The 16,050-nt window shown below is 29.3% G+C and overlaps 2 protein-coding genes across 2 annotated transcripts; both read left to right on the top strand.

Annotated features, from left to right (window-relative positions):
- The first annotated feature begins 11,843 nt into the window (after positions 1–11,843).
- Positions 11,844–13,575, top strand: LOC111300189 (UPF0481 protein At3g47200-like). The gene has a single exon (XM_022895834.2). It carries the CDS (start codon positions 12,382–12,384, stop codon positions 13,468–13,470), a length of 1,089 nt encoding a protein of 362 aa, XP_022751569.1. The 5' UTR covers positions 11,844–12,381; the 3' UTR covers positions 13,471–13,575.
- A 432-nt stretch (positions 13,576–14,007) lies between these two features.
- Positions 14,008–15,860, top strand: LOC111298939 (UPF0481 protein At3g47200-like). Its single transcript, XM_022893704.2, has one exon. It carries the CDS (start codon positions 14,414–14,416, stop codon positions 15,692–15,694), a length of 1,281 nt encoding a protein of 426 aa, XP_022749439.1. The 5' UTR covers positions 14,008–14,413; the 3' UTR covers positions 15,695–15,860.
- Positions 15,861–16,050: the final 190 nt, after the last annotated feature.

Below are 16,050 nucleotides of genomic sequence, written 5' to 3'. Positions count from 1 at the left end.
ACGAATATATTTACAAATATATAAATGAATATGTTCATAAATAATAATCAAATAAATTTAAATAAATAAACTCTAAATGAATATAAATAAACTCAAAAAAATATAAACGAATCTTAAAATTAAAAATAAAATATAATTTTATTATTATTATTGTAAACAAACTAATTTTAAATAAATTTTAAATAAAATTATTCATAGATATCAACGAACTAAATAAATCTTTATTTGTGTTCGATTTATTTTATAATGAATATAAAAATATTATTAAAAATTATTTTTTAAATTTAATAAATAAATAAAAATTAAGTATATTTATAGCCAAAAGCTATATTCATTTACACTTTTACAATATATATATATATATATACATATATATATATATATATAGGAGCAAAGTTCCTTAAAAATAACAAAAGCCCTTGAAATGAAATTACATGAAAAAACCAACTTTTCTTGTAGATTCCACTCTTTTTAAAATGAGGGTTAAATTATAATAATTATTTATGTACTTTAATGAAATTTAAAGTTTAGTAGTTTTCCTATAATTTATAGAAATAGATTCTAAAATATTTTAATTTGATAATTTTATTTTAATTATTAATTTCATTAAATTTTTGTTATTAAAAATGTTAATGTAATTATTAATTTGATGTCATAAATGTTGATCTTACTGACATGATATTAACTTTATTTAAATAGCTTTGATTTTTTTTATGTAACAACATGATTGAATCAAATTAATTGTTAAATTGTACAAATTATTTTATACTCACATGAAATTAGAATTTCAATTCCTTTACTAGAATTTATAAAAATTTTATCTTTGAATAAATTAAATTTGATAATATTGATCCAATTATTAATACAATCAATTACTCTTTATTAACTTTGCTAACGCAATTATTACTTTTTTAGAAAAACATTTAAAAATAAAAAAGTTTTAAAGAATTCAAAAGAAATATTTGAAAAGTTAAAAATGATACAAATGTAAAAAAATTTTAGGCTTTCCGTATTTTTCAAACATTAAATTAAAAATTTTCCAAATTTTTAATTTTTAGTCAAAACGAATATTTCTTGAATTTTTTAGAAAATAAGGTTTTAATTAAAAAATTCAAATTTATGAATTATTTAGAAATTTTCTTTATTTTTAAAATATTAAAATTAAATTTTTTCCAAAATTTTATTTTTCAAAAAATATTATTTCTTTTATTTTTTAAAAAATTAAATTTCTTTTATTAAAAAATTAGTTTCAATTTTTAGAATTTGTCATTGTTCTAAAATATTAAATTTGATTTTTTTTAATACATTTAATTTTAAAATATTAAATTTAATATTTTAAAAAAATCTAAAATTTTCTTTAAAATTTACAAATATTTAACTTTTTCTAGAAAAATATGATATTATTTAAAATTTCAAAAATTATTTTTTTTTAATAAAATATTGATAAATATTTAAGAAATTTTAAAAATAAAAAAGTATTTTTAAAGAATGATCTATGATTTTTCATAGTAATTCAAGAAATATTATTTTTTTTAAAAATTAAAAATATTGAAAAAAAATAAAATTCATTTTTTAAAATAATAAATTCAAAATTTTTTATTTTTTAAGAAATTAAAATATGATTGTTAAAAAAACTCGAGAAATATGATATTTTAAAAAATTAAAATATTTGAAAAAAATAAATTTAAGGTTTTTAAAATTTTGAAAAAAGCCTAAAAAATCAAATATTTTAATTTGTTGACTTTTTTTAATTTTTTAGATATTTTAAAAAAAATTTAGGATGTTTTTAATTTTTAAATGATTTTCTAAAAGTATAACGATCAATTACAAAGTTAATAAAAAATAATTGATTATATTAATAATTAGATGAATGTTATTAAATTCTTTTTATACGAGGATGAAAATTTTATAAATTATATCAAATGAATTAAAATTGAAATTTTATATGAATATAAAAATCATCGACACAATGTGAAAATTACTTTATTAATTCATGTTACTATGTTAATAAAATCAACATCAAATTAAAAAAGTAAACATTTACAAAAATCAACAACCATGTCAATTTTTTTATTTATAAAATTTTTTATATAATAATATTAAGTAAGAATATTTTAATTTTTTTATACATATAATATATTTAGATTTATAAGAAATGGTAGTCGATGCCCTTTAAATGTTCAGTGGCGAGGGCAATCAAATGCCTAAACTTATTTTTAGTTGTAAGTAGGGTCGGCAAATCAACCTGAAACCGTCAGATCCGACCCGACTATTTTAAGGTCAGATTTTTTTTTCAAAAATCGGGTTTCGGGTCGGGTCGATTTTATTTTTAAAAATATCGGATTCAGGTCGGGGTTGAGTTTGTATGAAATCCGACCCTACCCGCCTCAAAATATTTATCAAAATACCCTTAATATATATATATAATTTTTTTAAGGTTTCTGAATTGTAATTTCTTTTGGGTTTTGGCCGTTCTCTTTCGTCTTTCTCAGCCGTTCTGTTTTGCATTTCTGCTTCTATCTGCCAGACTGTCAGGCTGCTTCACACTCACACAGGTGCTACCCACTCCCAAGCGTGCATTTCAATTTCGTCAGTTCTTTCTATTTTTATTTCCAAAAATATTATTTTAATTATTATTTTAATCAATTCAGTCCTCCTATTTTAGTCTTGAATAAATTTCAAACCATTTAATTTAAACCCTCTTTATCAGATCCAAACCGTTTCTTTGAGTTTGATAAAACCCAAAGCAAAACAGAAAAAAAAAAATAAGAAGAAGAAGAAGGAGAAGAAGCTTATTTTTTTTCTCTGAAAATAACTTTAACAGTTTTTTTTTTTTTATTACTTAGTTTTGAAAGGCTTGTTTCTCAACAACCTTAATCTTTTGTAAGAAAATTTTTTTAATTTTTTAGAATTTTTAACTTTCATTTTTAAAAAGTCGCTGCTTTACTTTCTTGTTCATCTTTCTCGATTTTTTAGGTAAGCAGTTTTGATTTTCGTTTCTTCCAATGAAATCCGAAACGTTTCAATTTTTGTTTTTTTTCTCCTTTTATTTTCTTTTTCTTCCTCAAAATGTCTGCTATGTCGATCTTCTTTTAAGTTTTTCAGTGCGAGTTTAGCAAGGATATTAATTTGAATTTCTAAAAAAATAACTTTTTTGGTTGATTTTCGGGGTTTTTCTTTCAAAAATGATGTTATCGATGTCGCCGACGACTTTAGCAAAAAGTTCGCTAGATTTAGGTAGGAAACAGGCCATAGATGATTTTACTAGATGTTATTTTCAGGCATGTTTGCTATGTCTCCTTATTCTCCCTTTATCTCTTGTTGCCTTATTTGAAGGCAATAACAAACATAATGATGATAACATTCTGATCTACAAGAAATTTAAGTTGATGAGTTACTACCTTGTTTGTATGAAATTCACTGAGAAATTTCGTTCTTGTTTATATAATAGGTGAGGATTCTTGTTAGATTATATGTCTATAGTTGAATATGCCATCGTCTAGTTCTGATCCATGCATATCAACAATACTGAAGTTCTCAGTGTGTTACCTTAGCATTTTTTTGAAGGGGGAATCATAACAAAATGGTTCTATTTGAGATAATTAGTCTAGTCTTTCTGAATAGCTTGCTTTGCCCTTCAAGTTATAATCTTAGTTTATTGTCATTAGCATAAACTTTAGTGGTGTTTGGAAATTAATCATGTCTGTCATTTTTGAATGAAGGTAAAATGTCTAATTTGAGAGATAATTCGTGTTCCCCAACATCTCTTACTTTTACCTCACATCAATCACCAATTCAGCAAACTTCAATTCTAACATCTGATGAAAATACAACTCAATCAGTAAGTGTGATGAATCATGGTGCTGAAGTTGATGATAGTGGGTATAACTTAAGTAAGCTAAAATCAGAAGTATGGAAACATTTTAAAAAAGAGAAAATCAATAATGAATGGAAGGCAATATGCAATTATTGTAAGAAAAAACTTGGTGGTGCTTCAAAGAATGGGACAAGTCATTTACGTGAGCATTCAGACAGGTGCAGCAAGCGATTTCAAATGGATATTCATCAACAAGTGCTGGTAGCAAATCAAAGAAAGGCAGATGGAAAAGTAACACTAAAAAACTTTTCCTTTGATCAAAATGTCACAAGGAGAGAGCTTGCCAACATGATAATCATGCACAAATATCATTTATCAATGGTTGATCATGTGCAATTCAGAAAGTATTTTTACAGTCTCCAACCTTTGTTTGCTATGCCTTCTCGAAATACTATAAAGAGTGATATTTTGAAGATTTTCAAATAGGAAAAGGCAAAAATAATATCCAAGTTGAAAGCTAATGAAGGGAGAATTGCTATCACAACTGATATGTGGACTGCTGATCACCAAAAAAGAAGATACATGGCTGTCACTGCTCATTACATCGATAATCAATAGAACTTACAAAAATGCATCATCAGGTATATTTTATTAAATTGTCTTATTTTGATAATGTTTATTTTTTATTAGCAGTTCAGCTATCCCGCAAGTGGTTCAATGGTCTAGCATCAGTTTAGGTGAACCGATCAAAATCAAAAGCAAGCCGGATCAAGTGTGCGAACCTCAGGTCAGATCTGGGTCCATGTGTGGATCTTCTGGCCCTTAAATGGTGTTGTTTTATTTTATTTTTTTTGGTTGACTATAAAGACACAAAATTTCTTTTTATTTCATTTTTCATTTCTTTCTCTAAAAAGAAAGCTTCTCTTTCTATATGAAAAACACACCGATGGAAAACCCAAAACCCAGGCTGGCCATTGTTGATCATTAACCACCATTGTCAGTGATTGAAATTTTTTTAAAAAATACCTGTTAACTCTTTTTAGCCCTCTAAACACGAATCCAATCTCTTTTCCTTGAAAAATAATCTCAAACCTCCTAGATCGATTTTAAAAAATTTTGGCAAAAACATTTTTTTTTAATTTTGTTTTGCTTTTGGCGATGTTGGTTTTTATTCTAGGGATTGTGATTTTTTTTAATATATTTTTTTGGTTCTTTTAAGGTTTTCCATTAGGCTAAAAAGATTTTTTTTTCTTGGCTTTTTTCCAAAATTTTGTTTGGCAGAGTCTCATTTCTTTTTTTTTTTTTTGCAAAATTTTCTTCTAGGTGTGGGTTCTCTGTGTTTTTTTTTTTTTTTTTTTACAAAATCTTTCACCTCTAGATCTCCTTGTAGAAAAAAGCTCTATTTATAAAGCTTATTGGATTCAAATCCCACATTTTCTAGGATTGAGATCCCATACTTTTGAAATTTGTATTGGTTTTTTTCAAAGCCACCGATGGACTTTTAGTGGCTCGGATTCTATGCTACCAAGTTAGGTAGAAGCAAAACGGTCGACGATTTGGTCCAAGGGTGTTTTCAATGCATTTAATGCACTTAAGGACTTTGGTAGAGAAGAAAAGAACAAAACAAATAAATTATTATTATTATTATTATTATTATTATTATTATTATTATTATTATTATATTTAGGTTAATTGGTATCGAATAAAATGAATATCTACAGCTGCTATTTTTTATCTATTTTTGAAAATCAAGAATAAGGCAAAGACAATAAGATAACCATTTTGTTCTAGCAAACACATACAACAGATAAAATATTGAACACAAAAATTTTTTTTTGAAAATTTGAAAGGTTTCTTTAAGTATAGGCTCGACGACTTTTGAAATTTAAAAAAAAAAATTCCTTTAAGCAAAGGCTTAATAACTTTTTAAAATTTAAAAAGCTCATCTACGCAGAGGCTTGATAACTTTTAAAAATTAAAAGGCTCCTCTAAACAGAAGCTTGACAACTTTTTAAAATTTAAAAAGCTCATCTACGCAGAGGCTTGATAACTTTTAAAAATTAAAAGGCTCCTCTAAACAGAAGCTTGACAACTTTTAAAAATTTAAAAAGTTCTACTAAAAGATGTTGATAGTTTAGAATGCGGTGAATCCCACATTGAGTAGAAAAATCACTTATATATGGTTTAAAAGAAATCACTTATGTTATTTAAATAATTGAGCTAAGTGTTGGAGTGGGCTAAGTCATTTAGGCTTACTAGGAGTTTTCCTAGTGGGTCAGACAATTTTAAAAAATCAAAGATATGTACTTGAGCACTCAGGCCACTTGGGCTTGCTTGGCAAATATATTTAAATTTTTAAATTTTTTTATTATTTTTATTTTTATTTTTATTTTTTTCAAAATATTACTGATTTTAAATAAATATGTTTGAACAGTGAAAAATATGATGGTACGAATAAACATATCTAAATAGAAAAACATGACTATTTGAATAAAGTTTATTTAAACAATAAAATATGACTATACAAAATATCATAACTTTTTGAATTGGCTTGATTGGTGACTGTTCATTTATTATAAATAGATCTTTCTGCGTGACCAATTTCACTACTTATGATTTAGAGAGTTTTAAGGCTTTGTTGTATCCTATAGGCATAATTGCCTTTACGATAATTTTATTCATGCCTTAAAACCATATTTTCTTCTTTCTTACTATTTTTATTTTTCTTAATTTTACTAACAATTTAAAAATAATTATGGATACTACATCTACTGTTGTCCTTACTACTGTTATGAATTTGAAATCAAGCATAAAGGTTCACTTTCAAAATCAAGATGTAATCAGACTCGATCGTTTTAATGGATCAAACTACACTAGGTGAAAGGACAAAATGGTTTTTTTGTTGATTGCATTGAAGATGTTTTATGTACTTGATCCAAATCCAATTCCAAAACCAACTCCTAAAGATTCTGATGCTATTAAGGCAACAAGAAGCAAAAGTAAAGAAGATGAACTAGTCTGTCGAGGTTATATTTTGAATTCATTATCTGACCGTATATATGATCTATACAGAAATATGAAAACACTAAAAGAGATATGGACTGCTCTTGAATACAAATACATGAACGAAAAAAAAGGTACGGATAAGTTTTTGGCTTTGAAATACTTTGAATTTTCAATAACTGATGATAAACCAATCGTGGACTAAGTGCATGAGTTATAAATTTTGGTTTCTAAGTTAAGTGAGCTAGAAATTAAAGTTTCTGATTCACTTCAAGTTTGAGCTATTTTGTCAAAACTTATTTTTCTTGGATGGATATAAGAAGAAAGTTTTACATTCAACAGATAGTTTCATTATTGAAAAATTTCAGACTCACATACAGATTGAAGCAAAAAATTATGCAAGAGATGCACTCTTTCTTGGAGGTTCTAATGTGAATCATGTGAGTGGATAAAATTCTAAAAAAACTCACAAGTCTTCTGGTAAATTTCAAAACAATGTTAAAGTAAAAAAGAATGGATTTGAGAAATTCAAATTTAATAAGAACAAAATGTGTTTCCATTGTGGAAAGAAAGGACATTTGATTAAAGATTATAGATTTAAAAATGCTGAAATTAAGATTGGTTCTAGTTCTGAAAATAAGGTAAATCTGGTTGAGTAAGAAATCAATGAACTTGTTGCAATGGTGACTGACATGCAAATTGGAATGATTATCGAAGTTCATATGGCTACTACAAATAGGTCATCTGATTGGTAGCTAGATTTTGGTGCAATAATTCATGTTTATAATAACAAAGAGTAGTTCAAGACTTATGAAGAATGCAAGATACCAGAAAATATCTTTATGGGAAATCATGTTCCTACCTAAGTGATTGAAAAAGGAACGGTTGAATTGAAATTCACCTCAGGACAAAAACTAATTTTGCTTAATGTTTTTTATGTTTCTGAGATTAGAAAGAACATTGTATCTGTAAATTTATTATGTAAAAAAGGCTTTAAGATTGTACTAAAGTCTGATAAAGTTATAGTATTCAAAAATGGTGTATTCATTGAAAAAAGATATTCCAATGATGGTATGTTTAAACTTAGCATTGATGAAATAAATAATGTTTCTGCTTATATTGTTTAGCATTCTTCTTCTTTATGGTATGCTAGATTAGGACATTTAAATTATCAATATATGAATCATATGATTAAGCATGGTTATAAAACATATAAAAAAATCATGACATTAAATGTGAGATCTGTGTCAAAGCAAAAATGACTAAGAAACATTTTCCTAAAGCTGAAAGAAATACAAAATTATTAGAACTTGTACATTTTGATATTTGTGAGTTAAATGATTTATTAACAAAAGAAGAAAAAAGTATTTTATAACATTTATAGATGATAGTTCTCATTATACTTTTGTGTATCTAATAAGAATAAAAGATAAAGCTTTTGATAAATTCAAAGAATATAAATCAGTTGTTAAAAATTAAAAGAAGAAGAAAATCAAAATTCTTTGAATTGATAGGGGTGACAAATATTTTCCAAATTCATTTTCTCTTTTTTGTGAAGATAATGGAATTATTCATCCAAAGACAACCCCTTATGCACCCCCAACAAAATGGTTTAGCCAAAAGGAAAAATAAAACCTTGGTTGATATGGTAAATAATATGTTGTTAAATGCTAAATTACCTCTAAATCTTTAGGGAAAAATACTTTTAACAGCATGCCACATACATAATAGAATTCTTTCAAATAAATTCTTAAAGACATCGTATGAACTTTAAAATTATGGTAAAAAATCAAATTTGGATTATTTTAAAGTGTGGGGGTGCATTGCCTTTTATAAAATACCTTATCCTGATAAATCAAAATTAAAACCTAGAAGTATTAAATGTATTTTTGTTGGTTATGCACAGAATTCAAAAGCATATAGACTTCTTGATTTAAATACTAATGTTATTATTGAATCCATTCACATATAATTTTTTGAAAATAAGTTTATATGAAATACTAAAATTGATAATGAGAAACAAATTGAAATGATTCCTACAACTAGAAATAAAAAAAAAAAGTAATGATTCTGTTGAAATTAGAAAGAGCAAAAGAACTAGAAAAGAAAATCTTTTGCCTTCTGATTTTGTTTCTCCAAATTCTATAGTATTCCTAGTTGAAAGAAATAGAACAAAGTACTTAAAAAAACACCAATTCTACTAAATATAGATGAAGACCCTAAAACATTTAATGAAGTTATGACTTCAAGAGATGTTACATTTTGGAAAGAAGCTATTAATGATGAAATGGACTCAATCATGTCCAATAATACATGGGTCTTGGTAGATTTACCTCCAGGTTCTAAATCTATAGAATGTAAATGGGTGTTTAGAAAAAAAACATAATACAGATGGTTCTGTACAAACTTTTAAAGCAAGATTAGTTGCAAAAAGTTTTAAACAAAAGGAAGGCATAGATTATTTTGATATATATGCTCTAGTAGCTAGAATAACATCCATTAGAGTTCTTATAGCTTTGGCTTCTATTTATAAATTACATGTGCATCAAATGGATGTTAAGACAACCTTTTTAAATGGTGACTTAAAGGAAGAAGTATACTTAGAACAACCAAAAGGTTTTATTCATCCAGGTAATGAGAATAAAGTTTGTAAACTAATTAAGTCACTTTATGGGCTAAAGCAAGCTCCTAAACAATGGCATAAAAAGTTTAATTCAATCATAATAGTCAATGGTTTTAAACATAATAGAGCAGATAAGTGCATTTACTCAAAATTTACTAAAGAATATAAAGTTGTAATATGTCTCTATATAGATGATATGCTAATATTTAGTACTAATATGATTGGCATAAATGAAACTAAAAGGTATTTGATTTTTAATTTCAAAATGAAAGATTTAAATGAAGTTGATACCATTTTAGAAATTAAAGTTAAGAGATATAATAAGGGTTTCGTACTTAATCAAAGTCATTATATTGAGAAACTGTTTAATAAGTTTAAGTATCTTAATATAAAAGAAGCTAATACCCTATATTATGTAAGTATAAAATTAACAGAAAATCAAGGTTATATAATTGCACAACTTGAATATACTAGTGCTATTGAAAGTATTATGTATGCTATATATTGTATTAGGTCAGATATAGCTTTTGCTATTTGCAAGTTATCAAGATACACAAATAAACCTAGTATAAGTCTTTGGAAAGTCATAGGAAGAGTTCTAGGTTATCTTAAAAGAACTAAAGATTTTGATTTATTTTATTTCAAAGATCTAGCTATTTTGAAAAGATATTCAAATGCAAGTTGGATCACTAGTATAAGTGATAATAAATCCACTTCAGGATGGATGTTTACCCTTGGAAGTAGTGTAATTAGTTGGGCATCCAAGAAACAAATTTGCACTTCACATTTAACTATGGAATCTAAATTTATAGCTTTAGTGGTAGCAAGCAAGAAAGTTGAATGGCTAAGAAATTTATTAATGGATGTAGAGTTATGGCCATAACTAACAACAACCATTTTCTTGTATTGTGATAGTGAATCTACTATATCTAGAGCTTATAGTAAAATTTATAATAGAAAATCTAGACATATTAGTCAAAAACATGATTATATCAAAAAATTGATAAAAAAAATAAGGTAATTACCATTATATATGTTAAATCTGTTAATAACTTAACAGATCCTCTTACCAAAGTACGACCTAAAAATTTGGTAAGAAGCATCATAAGTGAAATGAGTTTAAAATTTCTTTTAGACATTAATAATGAGAACCTAACTTTGAATTGATAATCTTTAATTGTAAAGTTTAATAAGTAATAAATTATTATTATGTGTATGTAAACACTAATTAAGCCATTCTAATTAGTTGTCCTTTCATATTAGATTTCTTCATATTGTTATTCTTATACGTGAGGAGAGAGTAACGTTGAAAACACATAATAAATATAACAAAATATTTTCACCTATTATTAATTATTTTAAATTAAATACTCATTTAAAAGACAAATTGAACCGCATGCGAGCAGCCGTAATAGAACACTTTAGAAAAGTCACCCCAATAATCACCTAAAAAGTAGAGCACTCTAATCTGACACCAAACAATATTTTCTTTAAAGGTATCTGACCTACCGTGTTTCCTGGTGAAGAGGACAGGAACCGCGCATGTTAAAGTAGTGATTTTGATGACTTAAAGCTGCTGGATGAGAATTAAATTAATAGAAATGAAATCGGCCGTATGAAGTTGCTTGGAAATTTCTTTACCCAACAATCATGTCTTTTGGTTGTTTGTTTGTAAGTTGAAAGACTGTAGTCGTTAATTTCTAAGAAAGGATAGATAAAGACTTAGACTTTGCTAGGAGACTAATCTCATTTCCAGCATCCTCCTTCCTAGAAAATTTGTTTGAGGTGGAATTCATCAACATAACAAAACAGACGGAGAGACTGAGAGAAAAGGAAGAATTTATTTTTTATTATTAACATGCAAGAGCCTAGGATGGATCCGCAAGACGAAGTTCTGGCCGTTGTTGTGGTTAATCTTGAGGAGCAAATGAACCGGCACAGGCAGCAGACGGCCGATCCTGGAACCTACACCATGTCTGCTTTTCCTGATGTCCTTGTTGAAATATATATATATATATATATATTCATATTATATATTAAAAAATCTATTAAAAAAGATTAATTAGATTAATTAGGTTATTAATTTTAAAAATAAAAAATCAACCCAATTAAATCAATAATTTATTTAACCAACAATTATCAAAACCAAATTAACTTCACTAAATTCAATCGATTAAAATCAGTCAAACTAAGTTGAAGTCGACTTATATTCATCTTATCTAAAGCAAATAAATATGACAATCTTTTCATATAATGTTGATTTGTTTTAAACTAGATATTTAGCTTAAAATTTACTAAAATATCAGAGCAAATGTGGTCCTTTCATAATAGATTTAATCATATTGTTATTCTTATACGTGAGAAGAGAGTAACGTTGAAAACACATAATAAATATAACAAAATATTTTTACCTATTATTAATTATTTTAAATTAAATACACATTTAAAAGACAAATTGAACCGCATGCGAGCAGCGTAATAGAACAACTTAGAAAAGTCACCCCAAAATGCACCTAAAAAGTAAGCACTATAATCTGACACCAAACAATAATTTTCTTTAAAGGTGTCTGACCTACCTTGTTTCCTAGTGAAGGGGACCATAGTGATTTTGATGACTTTACTTAATGCTGCAGGATGAGAATTAAATTCATAGAAATGACAATCGGCCATATGAAGTTCCTTGGAATTTTCTTTACCCAATAATCATGTCTTTTGGCTGTTTGTCTGTAACTTGACAGACTGTAGTTGTTAATTTCTAGGTCAAGAAAAGATAGATAAAGACTTGGACTTTGCTTTGAGAGTAATTTCATTTCCAGCATCGTCCTTCCTAGAAAATTTGTTCGAGGTGGAATTCATCAACATAACAGAACAGACGGAGAGACTGAGAGAAAAGAAGAATTTATTTTTTATTATTAACATTCAAGAGGAAGAGCCTAGGATGGATCGGCGAGACTTTGTGGTTAATATTGAGCAGCGAATGAACCGGCACAGGCAGCAGATGGCCGATTCTGGAACCATCATGCCCACTTTTCCTGATGTCCTTGTTGAAATAGATGATTCGATCCAATGCCGATTTCCAAGGTTAGCATCATTCGGCCTTTATCACAGAGACATTCCACATCTACATCGCTTCGAAGAGAAGAAGACAACTTTTTGTGACCAATTTCTTCGTCGGATAGGAATACCGGAGAGAAATCAGTTATTCTCTCCTGAGGACTTGCGGGCGCTAAAACGAGAAACAAAAAGATGCTACCGTCAAAATATTCGTTTGCCTTCTGGTGATGACCTTGTTAACATGATGTTGCTCGATGGTTGCTTTATGGTAGAGCTCTTCCTTCAATATGAGGAGGCTAGGAATGTTGAACCGCCATGGTCTGTCCCATGGTGTGTCCCATCTCTGATTGCAGATCTACTGAAACTGGAGAACCAGTTACCCTTTTTCATTCTTGAGAGATTGTTTGAGTTATCCAACTTTGGTCAAGGCGCAACTCTGACCACCCTTGCCTTGAGATTTTTGAACCAAGTCTTCTGCAGCCCTTCAGATGTGGACAACTCCCAAATTGTAAACCCCCCTAAACATTTACTGGACTTATTCCGCTCCAGTCTTCTTCCCTCAACCCAAGAAGAAGCACGACAAGGGAATCACAGTCATTGGGAGTATTCAATCCAAAGCGTGAAGCACCTGCGTAATTCAGGAATCACGGTAAGAAAAAAGACAGCTAAAAGTCTCTTGGAGATAGAATTCAGGAAAGTTCAACTCCCACTCTTAGCTCTTAAAATCCCTCCCTTCGAAATGAATGATTGGACTAGATCCATCCTGGTGAACTGTGTTGCTTTGGAACAACGTTCGCAAGATAGAGACAAACATTTCACTTCTTATGTATGCTTCATGAATTACCTCGTGAAGGAACCCGAAGATGTTACATTTCTCCGTTCTGTCGACATTATCACGAACCACCCTTGGCAAGATGAGATGCGCTTTATAAACATGCTGAATAATCTCGGGCGAAATTTCTGCTTTTCCTGATGTCCTTGTTGAAATATATATATATATATATTCATATTATATATTAAAAAATCTATTAAAAAAGATTAATTAGATTAGTTAGGTTATTAATTTTAAAAATAAAAAATTAACCCAATTAAATCAATAATTTATTTAACCAACAATTATCAAAACCAAATTAACTTCACCAAATTCAATCGATTAAAATCAGTCAAACTAAGTTGAAGTCGACTTATATTCATCCTATCTAAAGCAAATAAATATGACAGTCTTTTCATATAATGTTGATTTATTTTAAACTAGATATTTAGCTTAAAATTTACTAAAATATCAGAGCAAATGTGGTCCTTTCATAATAGATTTAATCATATTGTTATTCTTATACGTGAGGAGAGAGTAACGTTGAAAACACATAATAAATATAACAAAATATTTTCACCTATTATTAATTATTTTAAATTAAATACTCATTTAAAAGACAAATTGAACCGCATGCGAGCAGCCGTAATAGAACACTTTAGAAAAGTCACCCCAATAATCACCTAAAAAGTAGAGCACTCTAATCTGACACCAAACAATATTTTCTTTAAAGGAATCTGACCTACCTTGTTTCCTGGTGAAGAGGACAGGAACCGCGCACGTTAAAGTGGTGATTTTGATGACTTTACTTAATGCTGCTGGATGAGAATTAAATTAATAGAAATGAAATCGGCCATATGAAGTTGCTTGGAAATTTCTTTACCCAATAATCATGTCTTTTGGTTGTTTGTTTGTAAGTTGAAAGACAGTAGTCGTTAATTTCTAGGTCAAGAAAAGATAGATAAAGACTTAGACTTTGCTAGGAGACTAATTTCTTTTCCAGCACCCTCCTTCCTAGAAAATTTGTTTGAGGTGGAATTCATCAACATAACAGAACAGACGGAGAGACTGAAAGAAAAGGAAGAATTTATTTTTTATTATTAACATGCAAGAGGAAGAGCCTAGGATGGATCCGCAAGACGAAGTTCTGGCCGTTGTTGTGGTTAATCTTGAGGAGCAAATGAACCGGCACAGGCAGCAGACGCCCGATCGTGGAACTTACACCATGTCTGCTTTTCCTGATGTCCTTGTTGAAATAGATGATTCGATCCAATGCCGATTGCCAAAGTTAGCATCATTCGGCCCTTATCACAGAGACAAACAACATCTACGTCCCTTCGAAGAGCACAAGAGAACTTTTCTTGCCCAATTTCTTCATCGGACAGGAATACCGGAGAGAGATCAGTTTTTCTCTTCTGAGGAATTGCGGGAGCTAAAAGAAACAACAAAAAGATGCTACCCTCAACAAGTTATGCCTTCTGATGATGACGACCTTGTTAACATGATGTTGCTCGATGGTTGCTTTATGGTAGAGCTCTTCCGTCAATATGAGGAGGGTAGGGATGATTGGCCATGGTCTGTCCCAACTCTGATTGCAGATCTACTGAAACTGGAGAACCAGTTACCCTTTTTCATTGTTGAGAAATTGTTTGCTTTATCCAACATTGGTCAACGCGCAACTATCAGCACTTTGCCTAACCTTGCCTGGAGATTTTTGAAACAAGTCTTCTACAGCACTTCAAACGTGGTCAACTCCCAAATTCAAAACCCCAAACATTTACTGGACTTATTCCGCTCCAGTCTTCTTCCCTCAACCGAAGAAGACCCACAACAAAGGAATCAGAGTCTTTTGAAGTATGCAATCCAAAGCGTGAAGCACCTGCGCAATTCAGGAATCACGGTAAGGCAAAAGACAGCTAAAAGTCTCTTGGAGATAGAATTCAGGAAAGTTCAACTCCCACCCTTAGCTCTTAAAATCCCTCCCTTCCCCATAAATGATTGCACTAGCACCATCCTGGTGAACTGTGTTGCTTTGGAACAATGTTCGCCAGTTAAAGACAAACATTTCACTTCTTATGTATGCTTCATGCATTACCTCGTGAAGGAACCCGAAGATGTTAAATTTCTCCGTTCTGTCGACATTATCAAGGGCCCTTCGCAAGATGAGATGCGCTTTATAAACATGCTGAATAATCTCGGGCTAAATTTCAGCTACAGTGCTCGAGGATGCTATCTCTGGAAGCAGCTGCGGGAAATTCACTCCTATTACAATAGCTGTTGGGCATCAATTAGGCGCAATTTTGTTAACTACAACAGCATCATGCTATATTGTTCTATAATACAGATTGTAGTCGCTATCCTCGGCTGGTTTATTTCAGGAAACTAAGCCGAGAATAGAAGAAATACATTTCGGTTTTCCTTTCTTGTTTCCAGCTTACTTTTATTTTGAGAGTGAGTTGTCTGCATCTTTGGTTCTGAAATAAGAAATCGAAGCTGATTTCAGATGGTTAGACTGCTTTCAACAAGAAACAATCGTCAGATTAATTTTAGCAGAACTCATGTTTTCATCACATATTTTGGCCCATTAAAGAGGATAGAGTTCTGTCCTTGGGCAGAGCAGAATTAGACTTGGGAGAACGGGATTGTGAGTCAACTCAATGTAGACTAGTGAGTGGCAATTTCGTTTCACCTTTCACGCGTTCCGCTGCTCATGCTAAACTTCAAGTAATTTTTAAGTTTTTT

This window comes from Durio zibethinus, chromosome 18 (genome assembly GCF_047325235.1).
Source record: "Durio zibethinus cultivar Kanyao isolate XHJ-2024 chromosome 18, ASM4732523v1, whole genome shotgun sequence".
Classification (NCBI taxonomy): domain Eukaryota; kingdom Viridiplantae; phylum Streptophyta; class Magnoliopsida; order Malvales; family Malvaceae; genus Durio; species Durio zibethinus.
The sequence above is the reverse complement of the archived record's forward strand: the minus strand, read 5'-3'. Positions and strand labels throughout refer to the sequence as shown.